The sequence below is a fragment of the Hevea brasiliensis genome, chromosome 10, assembly GCF_030052815.1.
Source record: "Hevea brasiliensis isolate MT/VB/25A 57/8 chromosome 10, ASM3005281v1, whole genome shotgun sequence".
Taxonomy (NCBI): Eukaryota; Viridiplantae; Streptophyta; class Magnoliopsida; order Malpighiales; family Euphorbiaceae; genus Hevea; species Hevea brasiliensis.
In genome coordinates, this window is record NC_079502.1 from 92980986 (window position 1) to 93000452 (window position 19467).

The 19467-nt window shown below is 33.4% G+C and overlaps 2 protein-coding genes across 4 annotated transcripts; both read left to right on the forward strand.

Annotated features, from left to right (window-relative positions):
- The first annotated feature begins 752 nt into the window (after positions 1-752).
- On the forward strand, positions 753-7205 carry LOC110661779 (protein CROWDED NUCLEI 4). 3 transcript variants are annotated; one of them, XM_058154416.1, is made up of 9 exons: positions 753-1166; positions 2411-2620; positions 2707-2960; positions 3269-3539; positions 3701-3784; positions 3925-5807; positions 5933-6203; positions 6431-6594; positions 6686-7205. In XM_058154416.1, exons 1-8 carry the CDS (start codon positions 978-980, stop codon positions 6554-6556), a joined length of 3288 nt encoding a protein of 1095 aa, XP_058010399.1. In that variant the 5' UTR covers positions 753-977; the 3' UTR covers positions 6557-6594; positions 6686-7205. The 3 variants fall into 3 exon arrangements, with proteins under 3 accessions (XP_058010399.1, XP_058010398.1, XP_058010397.1); XM_058154415.1 differs by having other exon boundaries at positions 6701-7205; XM_058154414.1 differs by having other exon boundaries at positions 6431-7205.
- A 1925-nt stretch (positions 7206-9130) lies between these two features.
- LOC110661780 (branched-chain amino acid aminotransferase 2, chloroplastic) lies at positions 9131-17571 on the forward strand. Its single transcript, XM_058154417.1, has 10 exons — positions 9131-9351; positions 9432-9514; positions 10584-10758; positions 12658-12834; positions 12918-13049; positions 13892-13990; positions 14301-14417; positions 16008-16103; positions 16963-17075; positions 17223-17571. The coding sequence occupies exons 1-10, from the start codon at positions 9220-9222 to the stop codon at positions 17338-17340; spliced, it is 1242 nt and encodes a 413-aa protein (XP_058010400.1). The 5' UTR covers positions 9131-9219; the 3' UTR covers positions 17341-17571.
- Positions 17572-19467: the final 1896 nt, after the last annotated feature.

Here is a 19467-nt window from a genome sequence, read left to right on the forward strand (position 1 = left end):
AAGTCTATATTATTAGTCTCTTTAAATCTTATAATTAAATTCATCAAATTTTATAATATGATATTATGGGTATGCAATCAATTAACTTGAAATGAATCATAAATATTGAATTACTAAAATTATAAAAGAATAAAAATTAAAAGAAGGACGGAATTGGATCAAACTAATTCAATTCAGTTCAATTCTAAACCGTTGGTTAAATAATATCGTTTTTCTCACTTCCCCAGCTTCCCTATCTAACACTTGGTGTGTGATCCCTAAAACTATTATCCATTCACGATTCATCATCCAATATGCAAATAATATGCAATATAATGAACACACAACAATTCAACAAAATGAAAGATACATAATACAGAATTTGTGTATCTTCTCTTTATAAGTTAATTTTCAAGAGTAAATTTTATCACAATAAAGTATACTCACATGATTCAATCTTTGCAACTCGTGGCACATGACAGTCCATATCAATTGATATGGAATACCGTAAATCATGGCTTCCTATGGTGAGAATTTTTTTTAATCTAAATAAATAATTAACCTTTTCTCTGAGCACATCAGAAATAAAAAGAATTCACCTTTTCAGCTTTGATGACGTGGAAAAGTTTGACTGATGAACTGTCACTCAGCTTCTACCTCATTCAAATAAATTTAATTTTCAATCCATGATTCCAGCCGCTAAAACCAAATGCCAATTATGCCAATCACATAAAACGACGACGCTTAACCTGCCTTGCTCACTCCAAGTCGGTCTTCACCATTTCATTCCATAGTAAAAAAGTACTGTTCAACGGTGTTTCCGTCCCTCTCCCTTCATTTGAAAGAAAAAGATTTACAAAAGAAAGGGGTAGAAAGTGAGGCAAAGTGCGAGAAAAAGCAAAAGGAAAATTTTGGTTCACGGATTTCCGCTAGCTCATCTGTACCAGATCGCGTAATTTAGGGTTTTATACTCTTAACTTGGTGATCGGACTCCGGTTATGGCGAGCCCGGTCACTCCCAGTAATGGTAGAGCTTTATCTATAACGCCTGGTGCTAGGGTTTTGAAGACCCCACTCAGCGACGATACGATCTGGAAGCGTCTCAAAGAGGTGGGGTTTGATGAGGAATCCATTAGAAGAAGAGACAAGGCTGCTCTCATAGCGTATATCGCGAAACTTGAATCTGAGGTTTGTTTTCTTGGATTTTGAAACCTTATTTTTTAAGTAATGGAAATTTTGGTGGTCTTTCAGTTTCTTTGTCAGTCTTTAGAACCCCCTCTTTTTGAAAGAGAGTGTGTTTTTGTTTTTTGTATAATTTAGAACAACGAGAAAGGGGATAACTCTGTATATTAAAAATTTGAATTCCAAAATTTTGAAATATGGATGTTGAAGTTAAATATTGAATCTGCTCAACTGAGTTAGTTCAGTTCAAAATGCTTTTAACTTGAAAAATAAAAATGAAACAATACATAGGGTGGAAAATCTTGTTTTCTTTCTTATTTTAACCAAATGAATGGGTAGAAATCGACCCTGACCCCTGATTATCCAAGGACTTCAAGAAAGGAAGGAATATTGATGGCTAGTTGCGTGGTTTATTTGTATTTTTTGTGGAAAAATTATTGGTGCTAGTGGGGTCATTAATCTTAATTCATGTGTTTCTTCCATTTCTTTCACATTTGAGTTAACTGAAACCATTTTCTTTTGAAAATTTTGAACTTCAATTGATTCTAAGAAACGAGCAACACAAGTAAATGAGTTGTAGTTTTGAGAATTGCACAAGTATATTGCAGTGATTTTAATAGTCGTGCTTGACTTTTCAATCAGTTATCAATTGTAACCAAGGTTTGTGATTAATTATGGTGGACCAAGGAACTGACTTTAAGAATAGACTAAATATATGAAGAATGTTTTTAGTTGTTAGACAAGAGGTGAAGGGCATTCTCTTTCATAATTGTTTCACAATTGATAGATTGGGCTCTAATTTGCTTTGCTTATTTGTAGGCTTGTAGGTCATTATTGGATTAGACAAATAAAAGTCACTACTTGAAAATTATTCATCAGGAGAAAAGTTTCGTAATGGTGTTTGACACTTGTGGTTTATACTATATCATTTTATTCTGGAGTTGCATCTGATTCTGGGCTTGCTTTGTCTTCCTTTGAGGTTTATTAGAAACTGAAAAGTAAAATGAGCAGAAATCTTATTATCATGTGGCCAAAACTGTCAGCCAATTTGCTAAACTTGTGTTTGATTTTACTTGTTGAAATTGAGTTTAGAATTTAGTCAGTGGTTTAATGGATAGGTGGATTAAATGTTCACTTTTTTTGTTAGGCTTTATTCTGCAATAAAGACTTAAATTCTGGTTAGATTCTAGCTAGATTTGGCAACAATATTCTTGCTTTACTGTATATCTGAACAGTGTGACTTAATGTAGGTCTTTGATCTTCAACACCACATGGGTCTTCTCATTTTGGAAAGAAAAGAGTTTGCTTCAAAATATGAGCAAATCAAAGCCTCTGCTGAAGCAGCTGAACTAAAGCATAAGCGTGATCAAGTTGCGCACTTGTCTTCTTTAGCAGAAGCAAGGAAACGAGAAGAAAGCTTGAAGAAGGCTGTGGGAGTTGAGAAAGAGTGTATAGCAAGTGTACGATTTTCATTAGGTTCTTCCTTATTCTTTTGTGGTCTCTATTGTTTTCATATAATTCTGATTATTTCTGATGGATTATATAGATTGAGAAGGCCTTGCATGAGATGCGTGCTGAATCTGCTGAAACCAAGGTTGCAGCTGATTGTAAATTGGCTGATGCACGAAGTATGGTTGAAGATGCGCAGAAAAAATACATGGATTCTGAGGCAAAAATGCGTGCTGCAGAAGCTTTACAAGCAGAAGCTAGCCAGTATCGTCGAGCTGCAGAAAGAAAGCTGCAGGAAGTTGAAGCACGTGAAGATGATCTTGGCAGGCGTACCAGTGCTTTCAAGGCTGAGTATGTATTGTTTTCATTGTTTTACTGTCTAAATTTTAGTTAGTCAATGAAATTTGAATGGAGCAGACATGAACTGATGTTATAGCATCTACTTTTTCTGCAATTCCTTGATGTGATGATCTCTAGTGTGCTTCAGTTTCTGGCTCATTTATTCTTTTTCCCTCATTAGAGAAAAAGTGATGCGGTCAAGGATAATTAGATTTGGAGATTATTTTCATTTAGTTCTTAATTATGAATTTCAGATTTTTCTTGTTAATTTTCTATTTAGCAAGTTTTAGTACTATTTATGTGTTCCCTTCGTGTCTTAGTTGTGATGCAAAAGAGAAGGAGATTGTTCTCGAGAGACAAACTTTGGGTGAGAGACGGAAAGTTCTGCAGCAGGAACATGAAAGGTTACTTGATGGGCAAGCTTTGTTGAATCAGAGGGAGGATTATGTTGCCAGCAAATCTCAAGAGCTAAAACGTCTAGAAAAGGAGTTGGAGTCCTCAAAATCAAATATTGAGAAGGAACTTAGGGACTTGAATGACAAGAAATCCAACTTGGAGCTGACTGTGGCTTCCTTAACACAAAGAGAAGAGGTAATATATATATATATATATATATATATATATATATATATATATATATATATATATATATATATATATTTATAAAATCAGTGTGAATGGCTGTCCTATTAAATTTTTTCTGAGTTTGTTGAAGAATCTATTTATTTCTGTCTTGTTTTGGGTGCATGTAGGCTGTTATTGAGAGGGAGGCTCTACTAAACAAGAGAGAGCAAGAGTTTCTTGTTTTGAAAGAAAAACTGTCAAGCGAGAAATCTGTGAGTTAATCTATCTTAACATCCATTTTTGTTGGCATAAATATATGGTGCGCAGTAAACTATGGTGTGGGCTTTATTACCATTCTGAATACTTATGCCTCTTTTATTTTATTTTCAATGTGAAATTGTGAACAATGCAGGTTGAAATTCAGAAAGTTATTGCCAATCATGAGACTGTTCTGAAAACAAGGAAGTCAGAATTTGAAGCTGAGTTGGAGATGAACCGCAAATTGGTGGAGGATGAAATTGAGGCCAAGAGACGAGCTTGGGAATTGAGGGAAGTGGATCTTAGACAAAGGGAGGACATGTTGAATGAGAGGGAACATGACTTAGAGGTTCAATCAAGGTTGTTGACTGACAAGGAGAAAGATATGGCAGAAAAGATAAATTTTCTTGATGGGAAAGAAAGAAGTCTTAATGCTGCTGAGAGGGACAGTGAGTTGAGGAGAGCACTTATACAGCAAGAAAAAGAAGAGATTAACAAAATAAAGTTAGAACTCCAGGAGTCCTTGAATTATTTGGAAGACAAAAAGAAACAAGTCGATTGTGCGAAGGAGAAACTAGAGACTATGAAAATTGAAACAAATGAGCTCTCAGTTTTGGGGATGAAACTTAAAGAAGAGGTTGATATGGTCAGGGCTCAGAAATTGGAACTTATGGCTGAAGAAGACAGATTGAAGGTTGAAAAGGCTAAGTTTGAAACTGAATGGGAGCTTATTGATGAAAAAAGGGAAGAACTGCAGACAGAAGCTGAACGTATAGTTGAGGAGAGACAGGCGGTTTATAGGTTACTTAAGGATGAACGGGATAGTCTAAGACTAGAGAAGGAAACAATTCAAGAACAGCATAAACATGATGTTGAGTTGCTTAACCATGAGCGGGAGGAATTTATGAACAAGATGGAACATGAGCATGCTGAGTGGTTCGACAAAATTCAGAAGGAACATTCAGATTTCTTGTTGGGTATTGAGATGCAGAAGAGAGAGCTGGAGAACAGTATAGAGAAAAGGCGTGAAGAGGTGGAAAGCTATTTAAGGGGTCAAGAGAAAGCCTTTGAGATAGAAAAGAAAAATGAACTTCAACATATTAGATCTCTTAGAGAGAAAGCAGCAAAAGAGTTGGAGGATGTTGCTTTAGAGATGAAGAAGCTTGATTCTGAGAGAACAGAGATAAATTTAGATCGTGAGCGAAGAGACATGGAATGGGCTGTGCTGAATAAATCCATCGAGGACCTTAAGGATCAAACTCAGAAATTAGAGAAACAGAGGGAATTATTACATGCAGAAAGAGAGGAGGTTTGTCTTCAGATTGAACGCCTGGAAAAATTGGAAGATTTGAAACTTATGTTGGATAACATGGAAGTGGCTAAGATACAACAGTCAAGCATGGAGTCTAGCCAGCAGAAAATCTCTGCAATAAGATATTTGAGAAATCACTCCTCTGTAAAAGATAGTGACCTGGCTTCACATGAAAGAGTAGATAATACTAACAATGGAAGTGGACTTGATTCTTCATCTATGCAAAAAACAGATGTTGCTTCATCCGCGAACTCTGCTCGTTTCTCTTGGATCAAACGTTGCACTGAACTGATGTTCAAAAGTTCTCCTGAGAAGCCCCTTTTGAAGAGTGAGGAAAAGTCTCTGATATCCAATAATGATTATGCAAGTTTAAAATCTGCCAGCAAATTGGATTCTTCCAATGGATATCATGGACAAAACCTTAAATCAATAGAGAGTTCTGGGACGAGACAGCCTGTGAGATATGCTTTTGGTGAACCAAAGGTGATATCTGAACCCCCTGAAGATGATATTGTCAAGGGAAAACATGATGAGGAAGATGCTAATGAAGAGATTGCTCCCTCACTTTCTGAAGAAGGAATTAACGCCGGAAGGAAAAGGAGAGTTAAAAACTCTCCCTTGGATGTTTCTACTGATCCACAACTAGAGCAAAGACAGAACAATAAGAGGAGGAGGCAACATAAAGATGCTGCTGTGAATTTATCCAAAGATGCCGATAACCCCTGGTACAGCTGATGTAGTGGAAAATTATTTTCTTTAAATTCTCCTCAGATAATTTGCTTGTATTGATGAATGTAGTTGGTAGTGCTACCTGTTTAAAACAATTTAATTCATTTTTTTCTATTACCAGTATAACTTCAACCCAGATCAATGTGCCAGAAGGTCAGCATTCAACTGAAGAAGGTGAAGATGCTGACATGGTAATTGCGGACAAAATCATCAAAATTTCAGAAGTGACTTCTGAAGTGACCTGTGATTACTGTGATGTTCAAGATGGAGGAACAAATGGTCAATCAAATCAGAGATGTGTGGACCATAGTGTGGTACCATGTGGCTCTGAGGTATCAGAAATGTTAAAGGATAAAGTGAGAAATGTTGGACGTGGTACTGACCAACATCAGGTAACTGTTAAATGCTCTCATGTATCTTTCATGTTTCATGATTTCTTTGTCTGGTGTGATTTTGCATTAATGTCCTAATGATAAGTTGGTTTTAAAAAGCACTTACATACGTGAGCTTTCTGTTTCTGTTAATGTCGATTGAATTTCTTATGCTGCTGTTTTTTCACTTGTCCTTTAGTTTCATTCCTTCTGATGTCCTAGATATGCATGCACTTTTGTTTTGCTAGTCTCATGAAGATGCATCCAAAGCGGATGATCTGAGGGTTGAAGATTCCGATGTTGCTATATCTGACAATAGTGAGAAGGTTCCTGAGAATATTGCAGGGAGGACAAGATCAAAACAGAAGCTGTAGAATTCTAGCTGTTGCCTTGTTGATGTGTTTATGATCAGGCAAGCATGCAAATATCTTTAAGCTTTTGATTTTGTTCACTTAAATGAATGGTAACCATGCAACATCGAGCAGCCTAATAATTTTTTCCAGTCTGTTGTAGTGCAGAGTGCTGGAAGTACTAATTTTACTGGGTTTTGGTTGAGTACTTATGCCAGTTGACTTGTCTTGTGGTGTCTCCTAATGTGTGATTGGATCATCTCGAAGCAGGTGTGGAAATTTGTAAATGATTTGCATATATATTTATGGGGTTTCATGGGGTAATTTGTTAATGTTTAGTATGTCCTTAAGTAGGAGGTTTGGAAACTCATGTACAGGCAATTGTGCATCCTTGTCTGGCTTAGGGGTCGTGTGGTTGTTACTTTATTAAAAGTCGGTATTTTGCATGGTCAGATTGAAATATCCCTACCTTGGCGTTGAGAAACGTTGAAAGTAGGCAACATTTTTATTGCTCTTTGGCAATCAAATGAGGATGTGTTTCTTCTTGTCATATTGTATGTTTAACAATGGAGTGAGGCTTTTTGTGCTTTTTGACGTTGGCATTGGTGTAGACATTCCCATTCATAGGGTTGAGTGGATAAATGTTATATATCATCTGAATGTTAATTCTGCATTTGCACCCTTTTCTTTCTTATTTTCTTTATTTTTCATTTTTTTAGTAGAAAATGGTACAAATTGTCTGCCCAATGGAAAAAAAATATGAAAATGATATCTAGAAAATTGAACGAAAATATTTAAATAATTTAAAAAATATATAAATTCAAATTTGGTCCCATACAATAAAAATAAAGTGAATATTTTTATTAAATTTATTTTTGTTAAATTTATTTTGTAATTCGTTATTATGTCAAATATATAAAAATATTTCATGTGTTTTAATTAATATTGTATTTTAGATAATAATTCACAAAATAAACGTATCGAATCCTATGATAAACAAAGAAAAGTGAAAATGGAGGGAAATGTTAATTGCAAAAAACACATGAATTTTAAAAAAATTATTGATTTTCTTATTTCTTGATTGCATAAGAAATTCATATAATCTCTATTTAATTGTAAAATTATTTTTATTTATCATTTTATCATTTAAAATTCATAATAATTAAAATTTTATCAAAATTTAATAATAATAATGTATTAAAATTTAATAATATTATAAATATAAGGGTTGAAAATTTTTAAAAGCTTCATTTAAAACTCGTTTGCAAGAACAAATTTAAACAAATTATCATAAATCATATTTATTTTTTATTTTTTTAAGAAATAATCTTTTAAGTTAAAAATTCATAAAAAAAATAATTTTTCTAATTAAAAATTTTCTTTCTTTATCATCAATTGAATTATTGTATTATTAATTTAATACTATCATTTTTTTTTATTAATGAATAAATTTTTTTATTTATATAAATTAAATGACCCATATTTCTTAAAAAAGTGATTTAATTACTGAGATTTGATATGGTATTTATGAAATTGATGATATTAATATTAAAAAATTTCTAACCCATAAGAGGAATTCTTAAAATTTTATATTATATAATTGCAAAGCATATCTAGATGGAGTATATATATATATATATATATATATAAGATGAACAATCCAATGAATCCCACATGGTCGGAAGTAGAAATATTGGTGGGGTGGATGAAGATAGAGGTGAGTGTATTTATCATGTGGGCTTATTCTTTTGTGGTTCCTTTCGTAGGTGAATATTTTTATCACGTGCAAAATGAGATTCTATTTCTACGCAGCCGTTCCCCCATAAACCATAGCCTGCCTTATTTCCCTTGTGTTAAAAAAAAAATAATAATAATAAATTATAATTTGACGGCCAAGAGATTTCACAAAAATTATAATTAACTCTTTTAATTTTTAATTTTAATTAATTTAATTTTTTAATTTTAATTATTAATAATTTAATTTTAATAAAAAAATTCTGTTAATTAAATGAGAAAATAATAAAAAAATATAACATAAACTATAATTTGCTCTCTAAATTTAATAAAAAAAAATACACATTAGTCCTTTAATTTTAACTTTTAAATAATTATCTCCCTCAAATTTAATTTTATAAACAAAATTATCATTTTATCTTCTATTATAATTAAATAATAATTTGTGATTCTATCTAAATATTTTAATTTTGAATTTATTAATTAAACGTTTTAATTTTAAAAAAATTTAATTAAAATTAAAATCATTTTGAGGAGAATTTGATTTTGCTCATAAAGTTTTGCTAAACAATATTTAAGAACATTTGTTAAAGCATTCATAAACACACGCCCTAACTGTGTTATTGCTAATTGATCAATTGATTTTAATTTTAATTAAAATTTCTTTGAATTTTAAAATTTAAGTTAATTGATTCAAATTTGAGTTAATAGTTAATATATATATATATATATATATATATATATATATATATATATATATATTCATTTTTATTATTTTAATTACTTTTTCTAATAAATAACACCGCAGCTTAGTTGGAGATTTGTACGTCAGCGGAACGCAGGATAAAAAGCCACATGGATTAGTCCTACCCTCAGAGCTCGCCTCCTTCGCTTCCTTTCTCCTCCTCTTTGAAACACGCGCTTTCGCTGCCAGACTCAAGAAGAAGAAACAAATGGAGACTGCCACTTTGCATCAAAATTACCTTCTTTCCCCTTCCCCCAATTCTTCTTCTCTCCTTCCTCTTCCTTCCTTCTCTCATCGCTCACTTCATTTCTCTCCTTTTCCTTCTTCTTTGTCTCTCAAGGTAATTTCTTCCTTTTGCTTTATCTTCTTTCGCTGCTGCTTTTGCTTGTTTCTTTTTATTCAATTTGATTCTTTTTGCAGCTGGTAAAGGGGGGTCTTTCTTCTAATGCCCTGCAAGCTGTCTCTCCTTTCAGGCCTGACGCTGCAGTATCTGATATTTGCAGGTCTGTGCTCCTAGACTTTTTTGGTAATGTTGTTATTGATTCATTTTTTTCGTACCATCAACAAAATAGATGCCAAGTATATAAAATGTATTTTAGGAATTTGACTGCTTCTGGGGTTTTCTTTTGACCTCTGAGTTGACTACTTAGAGGAATTGGCTTTCATCTGAGAGCGTCTCTCTAATATCTCATTTATCAGGTGCTCTCTGTTTTCAGAGTATACCTATATAAGGTTGAATTGAATCCATTTAAATTCACATCAACATTTCTGGCCACAATTGCGTTGGTCTTCCCAAGTTTTGAAAATTTGTCCTCAAGTCATGAATTGCTTTACCCTTCGAAAATGGGGATGATTTCGATGGAGTAATGGTCTTTTGCTATTTAGTGTCCATGGGAACCTTTTAGAAGGAGGCTGGTTGAGGTGACCTAAATACCCTCATAAGAATCCAATAGTTTAGCTAGTAAATTACTAAAATTCACCTTTTTTGTTGAATCCGTGTTCCAAGTGCAAGACCTGAGCATTGCAGCATCCCCTTTTGGTGCTTCTGTTTTCTATAGCATAACTGCTCTTATCTTTTATGGGAAGATCTTTAGCCCCTTGCGGTTACTGTCTTACTAGATGGCATATGTTCAATATGCTGTTCTTAACCTTACCTAGGACCTGCATTTTATGAAGAATTAAAGACACGGAAAGGACATGTTAGAAATCTCAGGTGGCATTTCATCTGGCAAGCCATCTTCAGTCACCTCAATTTAATACTTCTTGATCATCCTTTAGCCAATCTCCCTCAAGGCCTATTTTTTTTTTTTTTATTATTATTATTCAAAAGGATGGGAAGACAATAGTATTCTGAGCATTATCATGCTGCTTTTGAACTCCAAATCCAAGGAGGTTTTGACATCCAACATATGTAATAGATTTATTATTTCTCAACTCTTTGACCTTTTAACAAAATTATCATAAAAGATGGAGGGTAAACATTATTTGCAGCTTCAATTACAGTTTCTTGATCATTCTTTGCTCATGCTTCTTTGCTTTCATATGGTGACATGTATTTGTTGAATGCAGCAGTGAAACAACTGAATTAGCCGACATAGACTGGGATAGCCTTGGGTTTGCGTATGTTCCCACTGACTATATGTATACCATGAAATGTGCTAGAGGTGGAATTTTTTCTAAAGGTGAATTACAACGATTTGGGAATATTGAGTTGAATCCCTCAGCGGGTGTCTTAAACTATGGCCAGGTAGGACATTTTTATTAATTTTCTTCATTGATACCTACTTTGCATAGATGCTTCCATGTTTGATTTAGAATTTTAGCTATAAAATAAGTATGTGAAAATTTTGATGGTTGTATTTATTTTTTCTTTATTTTATTTTTTCCCTAGGATTTCTTGTGAATTGCATTACATTATCTAAAATCTGATTTTGGTTCATTATTGTTTGTTTTCTCTGGATCCATTTTTGCATTGTGGCTTGATTGAGTGGAATTTTAAAGAGGCATGTCAGTGTGCTCATGTGTCAATATGTTCAAACTTGCATTTTGATCTTCATTCTAGGATGGCAAGTGTTGTTTTAGATTCTGAAGTTTTATGACATCTTTTTTGTGTTTTCATTCTTCAGAAGAAAATTGAGCGGCCTCGTTCTTATTGTAGTTATCTATAATGTTCATCGGAAATTGGATGAGAATTAGAAATGTTAACTTTTGACCAACATGCTTGTATAAAAGTATGTTGCAAATGATTTTTAATTGAAACAAGAAATAGTATAATTTTTGGAATTCTGTTGTTGGAACGTTTTTATATAATGCAATATTTTATTCCCTAAGCTATCTATGAAATTAAGAAGAAATATTTTCAATTTTTATGATTTTATCTATCTAGTGCAAATAGAAGGATGTGATCTTTTGATTTCTGGTTGGGGAAACTTTCCTGTAAATCCTCTATTGTCATCTTATTTATCCTTCTCATGCATCTAATAAAATTTGGAAACATAAAATTCTCTTGATAAAGACTTTTGTAGGGTTTTTAGTTCTCCATAAGGTGAATACTATTGTCTTATTGATGAGTATTGTGTTGCATCCTAGAGTCTTGTTTTCACTTATTTTCACATTGTGAGGTGGTTGGGGTAATTTGGATTTTCCTTTTGGTCTTTCTCAAGGGGTATCGAGCATGCTTGATTCTTTAGAGACTTTTGCCGGTTTAAAATGGAGAATTTTTGGCAGTATAAGAGATGTTCATGTTCTTTGCCAATGTGCTTCTTTCTCTCTCTGTTTTTTCCCCTCTCATGGAGCATTTAGATGGAGACTCGAGAGGAATGGCCACATTTTCAATAATGAGATTTTGTCCTTAATTCATTGTGGGAGAATGTGGTTTTCATGGCTTCTTTGAGGGTTTGTGCTTCATGGGTCATTAGAGTCTTCAAATGTTATTTGTTTTGATTTTCTTTTAGCCTTGTATTTGTGTGTTTTCTGTTTTGTGTTGGTTAGTACAGGACTACCTTATGTAGAATGTTGCACTCTCCATTTTGCTCTCCCTCAATATAATTTCTTTTCTAGTTAAGAATAAGAAGATGTGAATGCTTTTGGGACATTGTCAAAAAAGCAAATAGGGATAAAAATTCATAGGAGTAAGATTTAATGTGTGAATTTAATGGTGTAATGATTATTCTTTGGGTTAATCTGTGAATGTTGCCTAATTGTTACATATGAACATTTAACAATGTTAGATTGAGAATGTAGTAAAGATGAAGATTTTCATTACTCTAGTCTCTCTTTAATTCCTCTCTATACCATTCTAGAGAAAGAGGGGAGGGGGAGGGTTTTTACCTGGTTAATTTGAGTGAGCCAAACGCTCTTAAAACAGGGTGGGATATAACATGTCACCTCGTTAACCCTATATGAAATGGAGCTTTACTATTCTCATGATTTATGAAATTCAATTCCAGGATGAATGTTGATTCCTGAACTGAATGAACATATGGGGAAAAAGAAATGTAGAGTTGCTGCCTTGCTTTCCCTGATTGGATTTTGGAATTTTGACAATCTTTGTTTTAAACCCTTTTAGTTTCATGTAGGAGAGCTTTACATTTTATTTGTGTGTATTGCTCATGAAAGCATTTTTCTTTCTCTTTTCTGTTGCTAGGGATTATTTGAAGGCTTGAAAGCCTACAGGAAAGAAGATGGTAATATTCTCCTGTTTCGTCCTGAAGAAAATGCATTGCGGATGAAAATAGGTGCAGAAAGGATGTGCATGCCATCACCTACAGTTGAACAGTTTGTGGAAGCTGTGAAAGCAACTGTTTTAGCAAACAAACGTTGGGTAAACTATAGCTGTTCCGTGTTAATATTTATTACTATTGGCACCCCAAACTAGATTATTAAATTTTTGATATCTTGTTTCAGGTTCCCCCTCCAGGTAAGGGTTCCTTGTATATCAGGCCATTGCTTATAGGAACTGGAGCTGTTCTTGGTGTTGCACCTGCTCCTGAGTACACCTTTTTAATTTATGTTTCACCTGTAGGAAACTATTTTAAGGTTGGTTTGCTTTTTCTTCTTTCATAGTGTGGTTGAGCATAGCTTGCAACTTTGAATTATGGTATCCTTTTATGTACCCTTGGTTTTGAGTTACTGTTCCATTATGCTCTTGGTTTTGTTTCACATCCCTTTGGAAGTGTCTTGTTTAAAGTTCTGCATCATCAGTGTATTGCCACTTCTGAATTATATGGCGGTCACATTATGTTTAATTGGAGTTTGTGCTCCAGAATTTTATCTTTATTTCAATTGATTTAAGATTGATATTCTGAAACTTAATTGACATGCCTTAAATAATGAATTCTACAAATTAAATGATCCTTTTTCCAGCTTTTCTGTAAATGAGTTTAGATTCTATGAAATGGACTTTATTGACTACATGCACGTGCCATGATTGAAGCTTAGACTGATTAGATAGATCCTTAGCTAAAGAGTTAATTAGTAGTGACTAGTGACTTTGTAATAAATAGAAAAGGCTGAATTAATTACAGTTCAATGAAACTAATAATGAAACAACTTATCAAGCAAGATGACATCTGTTTGTCAACTAATGGTTATTAAATTATTCATGTTTCTTATGGAGCTTATATGAAAGAAATCATACATATGCACATACCCATGCTTGTGCAGGCAACAGCACATGCACACACACACTGAAAAAACAGGAAAAATGATTTCTTTCATATATATATATATATATTGGTATGTCCTGTGTCACCATGTAAGTGCCTATGCATTAGTAGTTTTTGGTTGCTTCTTAATATATGGTTTATGAGATTGTTGTTCATTTGAAATCCCTCTCCAATGGACAGTCAATGTAGCTGCTTTTACATATTTGATTCCAGGAAGGTGTGGCCCCGATTAATTTGATTGTTGAGCATGAATTGCATCGAGCAACTCCTGGTGGTACTGGAGGTGTTAAGACTATAGGGAACTATGCTGCTGTAAGTTGGGCTTGTAGTTCATGCCAAATTCTTCCTCTTCCTTTTTTTTTTTTAAAGACCTTGCTGCAAGATTCTTATTTATTTCTTAGGAAAAGGAAATTCATATGGTTTAAAACTTTTTATTGATGAAAAGTATGGTGCAATTTTATTATTGCTTCAAGACAGAATTTTAATTTTATTTATACATCACTAGCACCATAATTCATATGATTTTAAAGTATCTAACTTATATCTTGTCTCTTTTTGAAAAGCGATTACAATTTCTAGTATCCAATTCATCTCCTTTTATTTATTGGATTGTTACTCGTAGGTACTCAAGGCACAATCTATTGCAAAAGCCAAAGGATATTCTGATGTTCTATATCTAGATTGTGTTCATAAAAAGTATCTGGAGGAGGTTTCGTCTTGCAATATTTTTGTTGTGAAGGTATTTGTCTATATTGAATTAGTTCTTTATGTATAGTCCTTTTGTGCTTGAAGGGTGTGATTGTTGTTTTATGGGGAAATAGCAGCATTATAAACATTGATGCCTAATTCTTTACATGGAACCTTGTTTTGTCAATATAATTTTCATTTATTGGAAAACCATGCTTTATTTTTCCTTTTAAAATCACGCAAATTACAGTGATCACTATTCCCCACCTTAGTAGCCGGGCAGCAACAGCACCTTGAATTTTCAAATTTTGAACAACATTGCTAATCAACCATTGTCCCCCTCCATTTTTATATTCCTTTGAGCTAGAGCACCTACTGCACCAGTCCAGGCCAGTTCAGGGTTGAGAAGGGGAATGAACCGGAACTGGACGGGCCTTAGGCGGTTCCAGCCGGTTACAGTTCCAGACAGTTCAAGTCCAGGTTTACTCTGGTTCAATGGTGGTTCTGGTTTTGACTTTTGAGCAGTTCAGTCTGGGTTGGCCCACGTGTTGCCTTCCTGCGTCCACCACGTTGCCTTTTTTTTTTAAAGATACAGTTCGAACCAGATTGGCCTGTTGGGTCAAACCACTAGTTCCAGTTTAGGGCTGAGAGAGGACTGAAACTGGCCCCCCTATATAACGTTCAGGGCCCCATGAACCATTGACCAGGCCTGATCTGGTTCAGGACTTGAAACAACCCTTGGCGAGGTCTGCCTGCTGCTATTTCTGCTTATTTTGGTGAAATTAATGCAAACTACCAACACCATATGCTGCCTTGACTAGATATTTGCCAGATTGTTGCTAAGCAGTGAGAGACATACAGTTTGGACCCTAACCTCTTATTATAACAGTTATTGCTGCTTCAATGAACCTTTAGCATTATTATTGACAATCCAACCTTTATTAGATCATTGTTTTGTTGTCTTCCAAATAATGAAGATCATGGTTTCGTTTTTGTGTTGACAAATTTTGTTAATATGATATTATGTTCTGGCATTTTTATTACTAATGTTATTGAATGCTAAAATTTCTCTGTTGACTAGGCATTATTACATAACTAATCAACTATGATATTAAGAACGAGCGACACACACAAACATGTGCTTTTGGCTTTTATTTTCTTCTTTTCATGTATATGTGTTTATTGACAGAATCATCCTTAAAAATGTGTTTTTTTTTTTAATTATATTTGGCAATGTAATTGTTCTCTCCGCCCCCCGCCGCCACCACCCAACACCCCCCCCCCCCCCTTTTTTGGGTTGTAATAATTGATACATTTGTCCTCACTTCTCATTATTTTCACAGCTTGGTTGCAAGGAAGCTTGGATTCTTTGCATGTACTAATTCTAACTTTGGCTTAATTTTCTCTGGACATAACTTTGGCTCCTTGTCTAATGCTTAGCATTTCATTTGTTAATGGAATATGCTGTGATATTTGTCTTATTCTTTCCACTTTTTTTAGTTGTTTGGTCTCCCATGATCTCACTTTGAACTATACCTTTGTCTTGGTGAATAGTGGAACAGAGGATTTCATGTTGTCCTATTCTTATGCTTTGTGTTTCTCAAGATGCTTAAAGCTAACACGTTCACATTTGTGCTCTTAGGATAATGTTATCTCTACTCCTGCAATAAAAGGGACAATCCTACCTGGCATTACGAGGAAGAGTGTAATTGATGTTGCTCGAAGCCAAGGATTCCAGGTACCCAATTTTAGTCAATACGTCCAATATTAAATATGTGATATTGGATAATTGATATCCATATTATCTGGTAGACAGTTGCATTTTGCCAGAATAATGTAAGGTTACTGTATTGAGATGATATGATAAAAGATGGGGATATGGCAATTCTAGGTCTGCTATCCTTTTCTTACAGCAAATTTGCTGAAATAGATTTTTAGTTGATTCTAGAGGAAATCAGTCACATTATTCTCCCTCTTAAATAGACTTTCACCTGTTTTATATACTCTAAGGTCAGAGCTTGCAAATAAGGATATTTGATGAAATTGTTTAAGCCATGCTTGTTGTTGGGATATGTAGACTTGCAAATCTAGAGGATCCAATAGAGGCTGTATTTGTGACAGTTACTCTCCTAGGCTTGAAAGGTCATAAATATTCTTGTTTGTTGATCATATGCTGAAGTAAGTTGAGTCTGTTCTCTCTAGCTGCATTGTAACCTATGCATGAAGGCTTAAAAATGCAGAACATATTAAACGCTGCTTAGTCATGCTAATTCATTATCTCAACTTCTGCTTAATGTTTTGTGTTTGGGCTGTGGATTCTTTTTCATTTGTAATATTCTTTCTTTCCTCCCAAGTTTTACTTGGAAACTCTCATCTTGACATAGATAGGACAATTATGTCTCCAAAGTGAATCAGTTGTCTGTGGATAATGTTAGAATAACTTTTATCCTATCAGGATTTGAATATCTCAGTTATTCCTGTTGGTTTCATAGCTCAAATATCCTTTTGAAGACAGAGATTTAGCTAGAAAACAATGGGTATTGCATTATTCCACTTGAGTCACTGAAATTTCCATTGCTAATTTGTGAAAAATGCAGGTTGAAGAACGACTTGTGGTAGTGGATGAATTGCTTGATGCTGATGAAGTGTTTTGTACTGGAACAGCTGTGGTTGTGTCACCTGTGGGCAGCATCACTTATAAGGGTAAAAGGTAAGAGTGTATCCTGGCTAGTGAATGTACTGAAATTAAATTTTGCTCTTACACTTAAGGAGCAATAATCTTAATCTTATGGGGTAAAGAATTTCCCAGTTGTATATTGTGGAACTTCAGCAATGAAGTTGAGTTTACTTTTTGCAGGGTGTCTTACGAGGAAGGTGGCTTTGGTGCTGTTTCGCAGCAGCTGTATACTGCGCTTACTAGGCTACAGATGGGCCTTACAGAGGACAAGATGAACTGGACTGTTGGGCTGAATTAGGAATAGTTAATTAATCACTTTCAGTATTTTTCAGATTTGTAATATTTTGCATTTTGATCTGTGTAGAGGTTGCATTAACTGCATCTATCTTGTGGTAGTTGAAAGCTGTCCACATAGTTTGCTTCTTTTTCAGCGATATGTAGATAGTATTTTCAGATTTGTATTTAATATCTTCACCATGTTCTGAACCGTATGTTCAATGGAAATGCAAAGAAGATGAAATTTGAAATAGGTGTTAAGTATTTTCAACATTTTTTATCTTCATATGTCAAGTTCCAATATTTATTTTTTGTTCCTGGAAAATTGAAGTTCAGATAATTATGAAACGATAGTGATGACTAAAACTTAATGATGTTCACATTGCTGAAAGGATTAAGTGCCTTACTAAGCGATTTTGGTCTTCCAAAAACTTAAATTCAGCTGCAGAATTCGGGAGATATCAATCAATCAGATGGATTAATATTGGCCAAGTCTCAGAAACTTGTAGCTTGTCAGAAACTTCATGGTACACAAGAAAGACTGGAGTCCGTTCCACGAGACTTGGAAAATCTTGGCAGTACATATCACTCTCTCTTTCTAGATGTTCACAATTTGTCAAAAGTGTTCATTGATTTCTAGATATTGACAGATCATAAGTCTTGCCTATAATATTTCTTTATCAAAGCTATTGTCTTTCAAGGGGTGGTAAGTTCTCTGCACCTCCAAAATTTTCCAATATTGGATGGAGAAGTTTCATTGTAATTGAGAGCACATGTTTTGAAATTTAATGCGTAGCTCAGAAAATTCTTGGAAAATGGATGTATGGTGGAATATAGATAAAATGGACCTGAAATATGTATTTGCACAGGACATTACATTAGTAAAATTTAAGTGTCCAATTAAACTATAGACTTTTCTTCTTTTTTTTTTAATATCAGGTGTATAACTTATAATATGAAGTCGCAGTCCTGAATTAGAAATAATATTTTCTATATCAATCTTAAGTTATTTAACAATTAAACGTGGATTGAACAAATTAATTGTTTGGTAATGATGATTCTGTAATGATTAATATTTCCTTTTATAGAAGTGTTCCATAATTATAAAAATAAAAGCACTCGATGAATATACTAATAAAAAATAGATATGTTATTTTTTTTTTTTCTGAATAAAATTAATTTGCTATAAATTAAATGAAATTACTGTTAATTCAAAAAATGTAAAAATGTGACAGCAGTGATCTTATCAACGTTGTTCTTACTCCCAAAATAGTCTATTGGCTAATAAGAAGTAGAAAGAAATAGCTTAAGAAATTCAAAACCCAAGTTTGTTTTATACAGAAGGTGGGATTGGGGATTAAATATTAAGGTGTCCCATGCAATCAATTTTTGTCAAAGTCGATATTTTTAATATCTTTTCAACAAGCAATTAATATAAAGGTGATAAAAACGTATCAATATTTATATCATTTTAGCTTGTTAAATCATTAAACACGTTTATGACTTTACACTTCCTGCAAGTATTTTTTCTGAAAAATATATATTTTTCAAAAATAAATTTCTTACAAATATATTTTTTTAAAAATATATTCTTTTTGTCCACAAATAATAGTCATATGTGACTTTTTATTTTATCTAAAATTATCTGCCTCAAAATATGATTATTATTTATGGACGATGAAAATACTTTTTAAGAAGTTAGTTAATTGTGAGTGTGCTTTTTGAAAAATATACTTTTCATTTGAAGCAAACAAGGTTTTATTTACAAGTGACTTTGGGAATTGATCTAGAATCTATATCAACTAAAGTTGCTTAGACTTGAGGAACTATTTAAGTTAAGCCAAAAGGTTGAGTTCGTGTAAAACATTATTAGTTGAAATATGGAGTTGGCTTTTGCTTTTACTTTTCATACCAAAGACTGGAATTGTTAATCAACCATTCAAAAATGAAATGATTTGATGACTCTTTGTTAATGACCCAATTACTCAATTTGACTTTTCAAAATCTTTATTTATTGATGATGGGATATTTATTTGATAATAAGAAGATTAAGAGCTCAAGTATATTAACAATAAATTCTTTTTTTTTTCTTTTTTTTTTAGTACAATCTTTAGATTAGAAGTATGTTTATTCAATAATTGTAGTTATA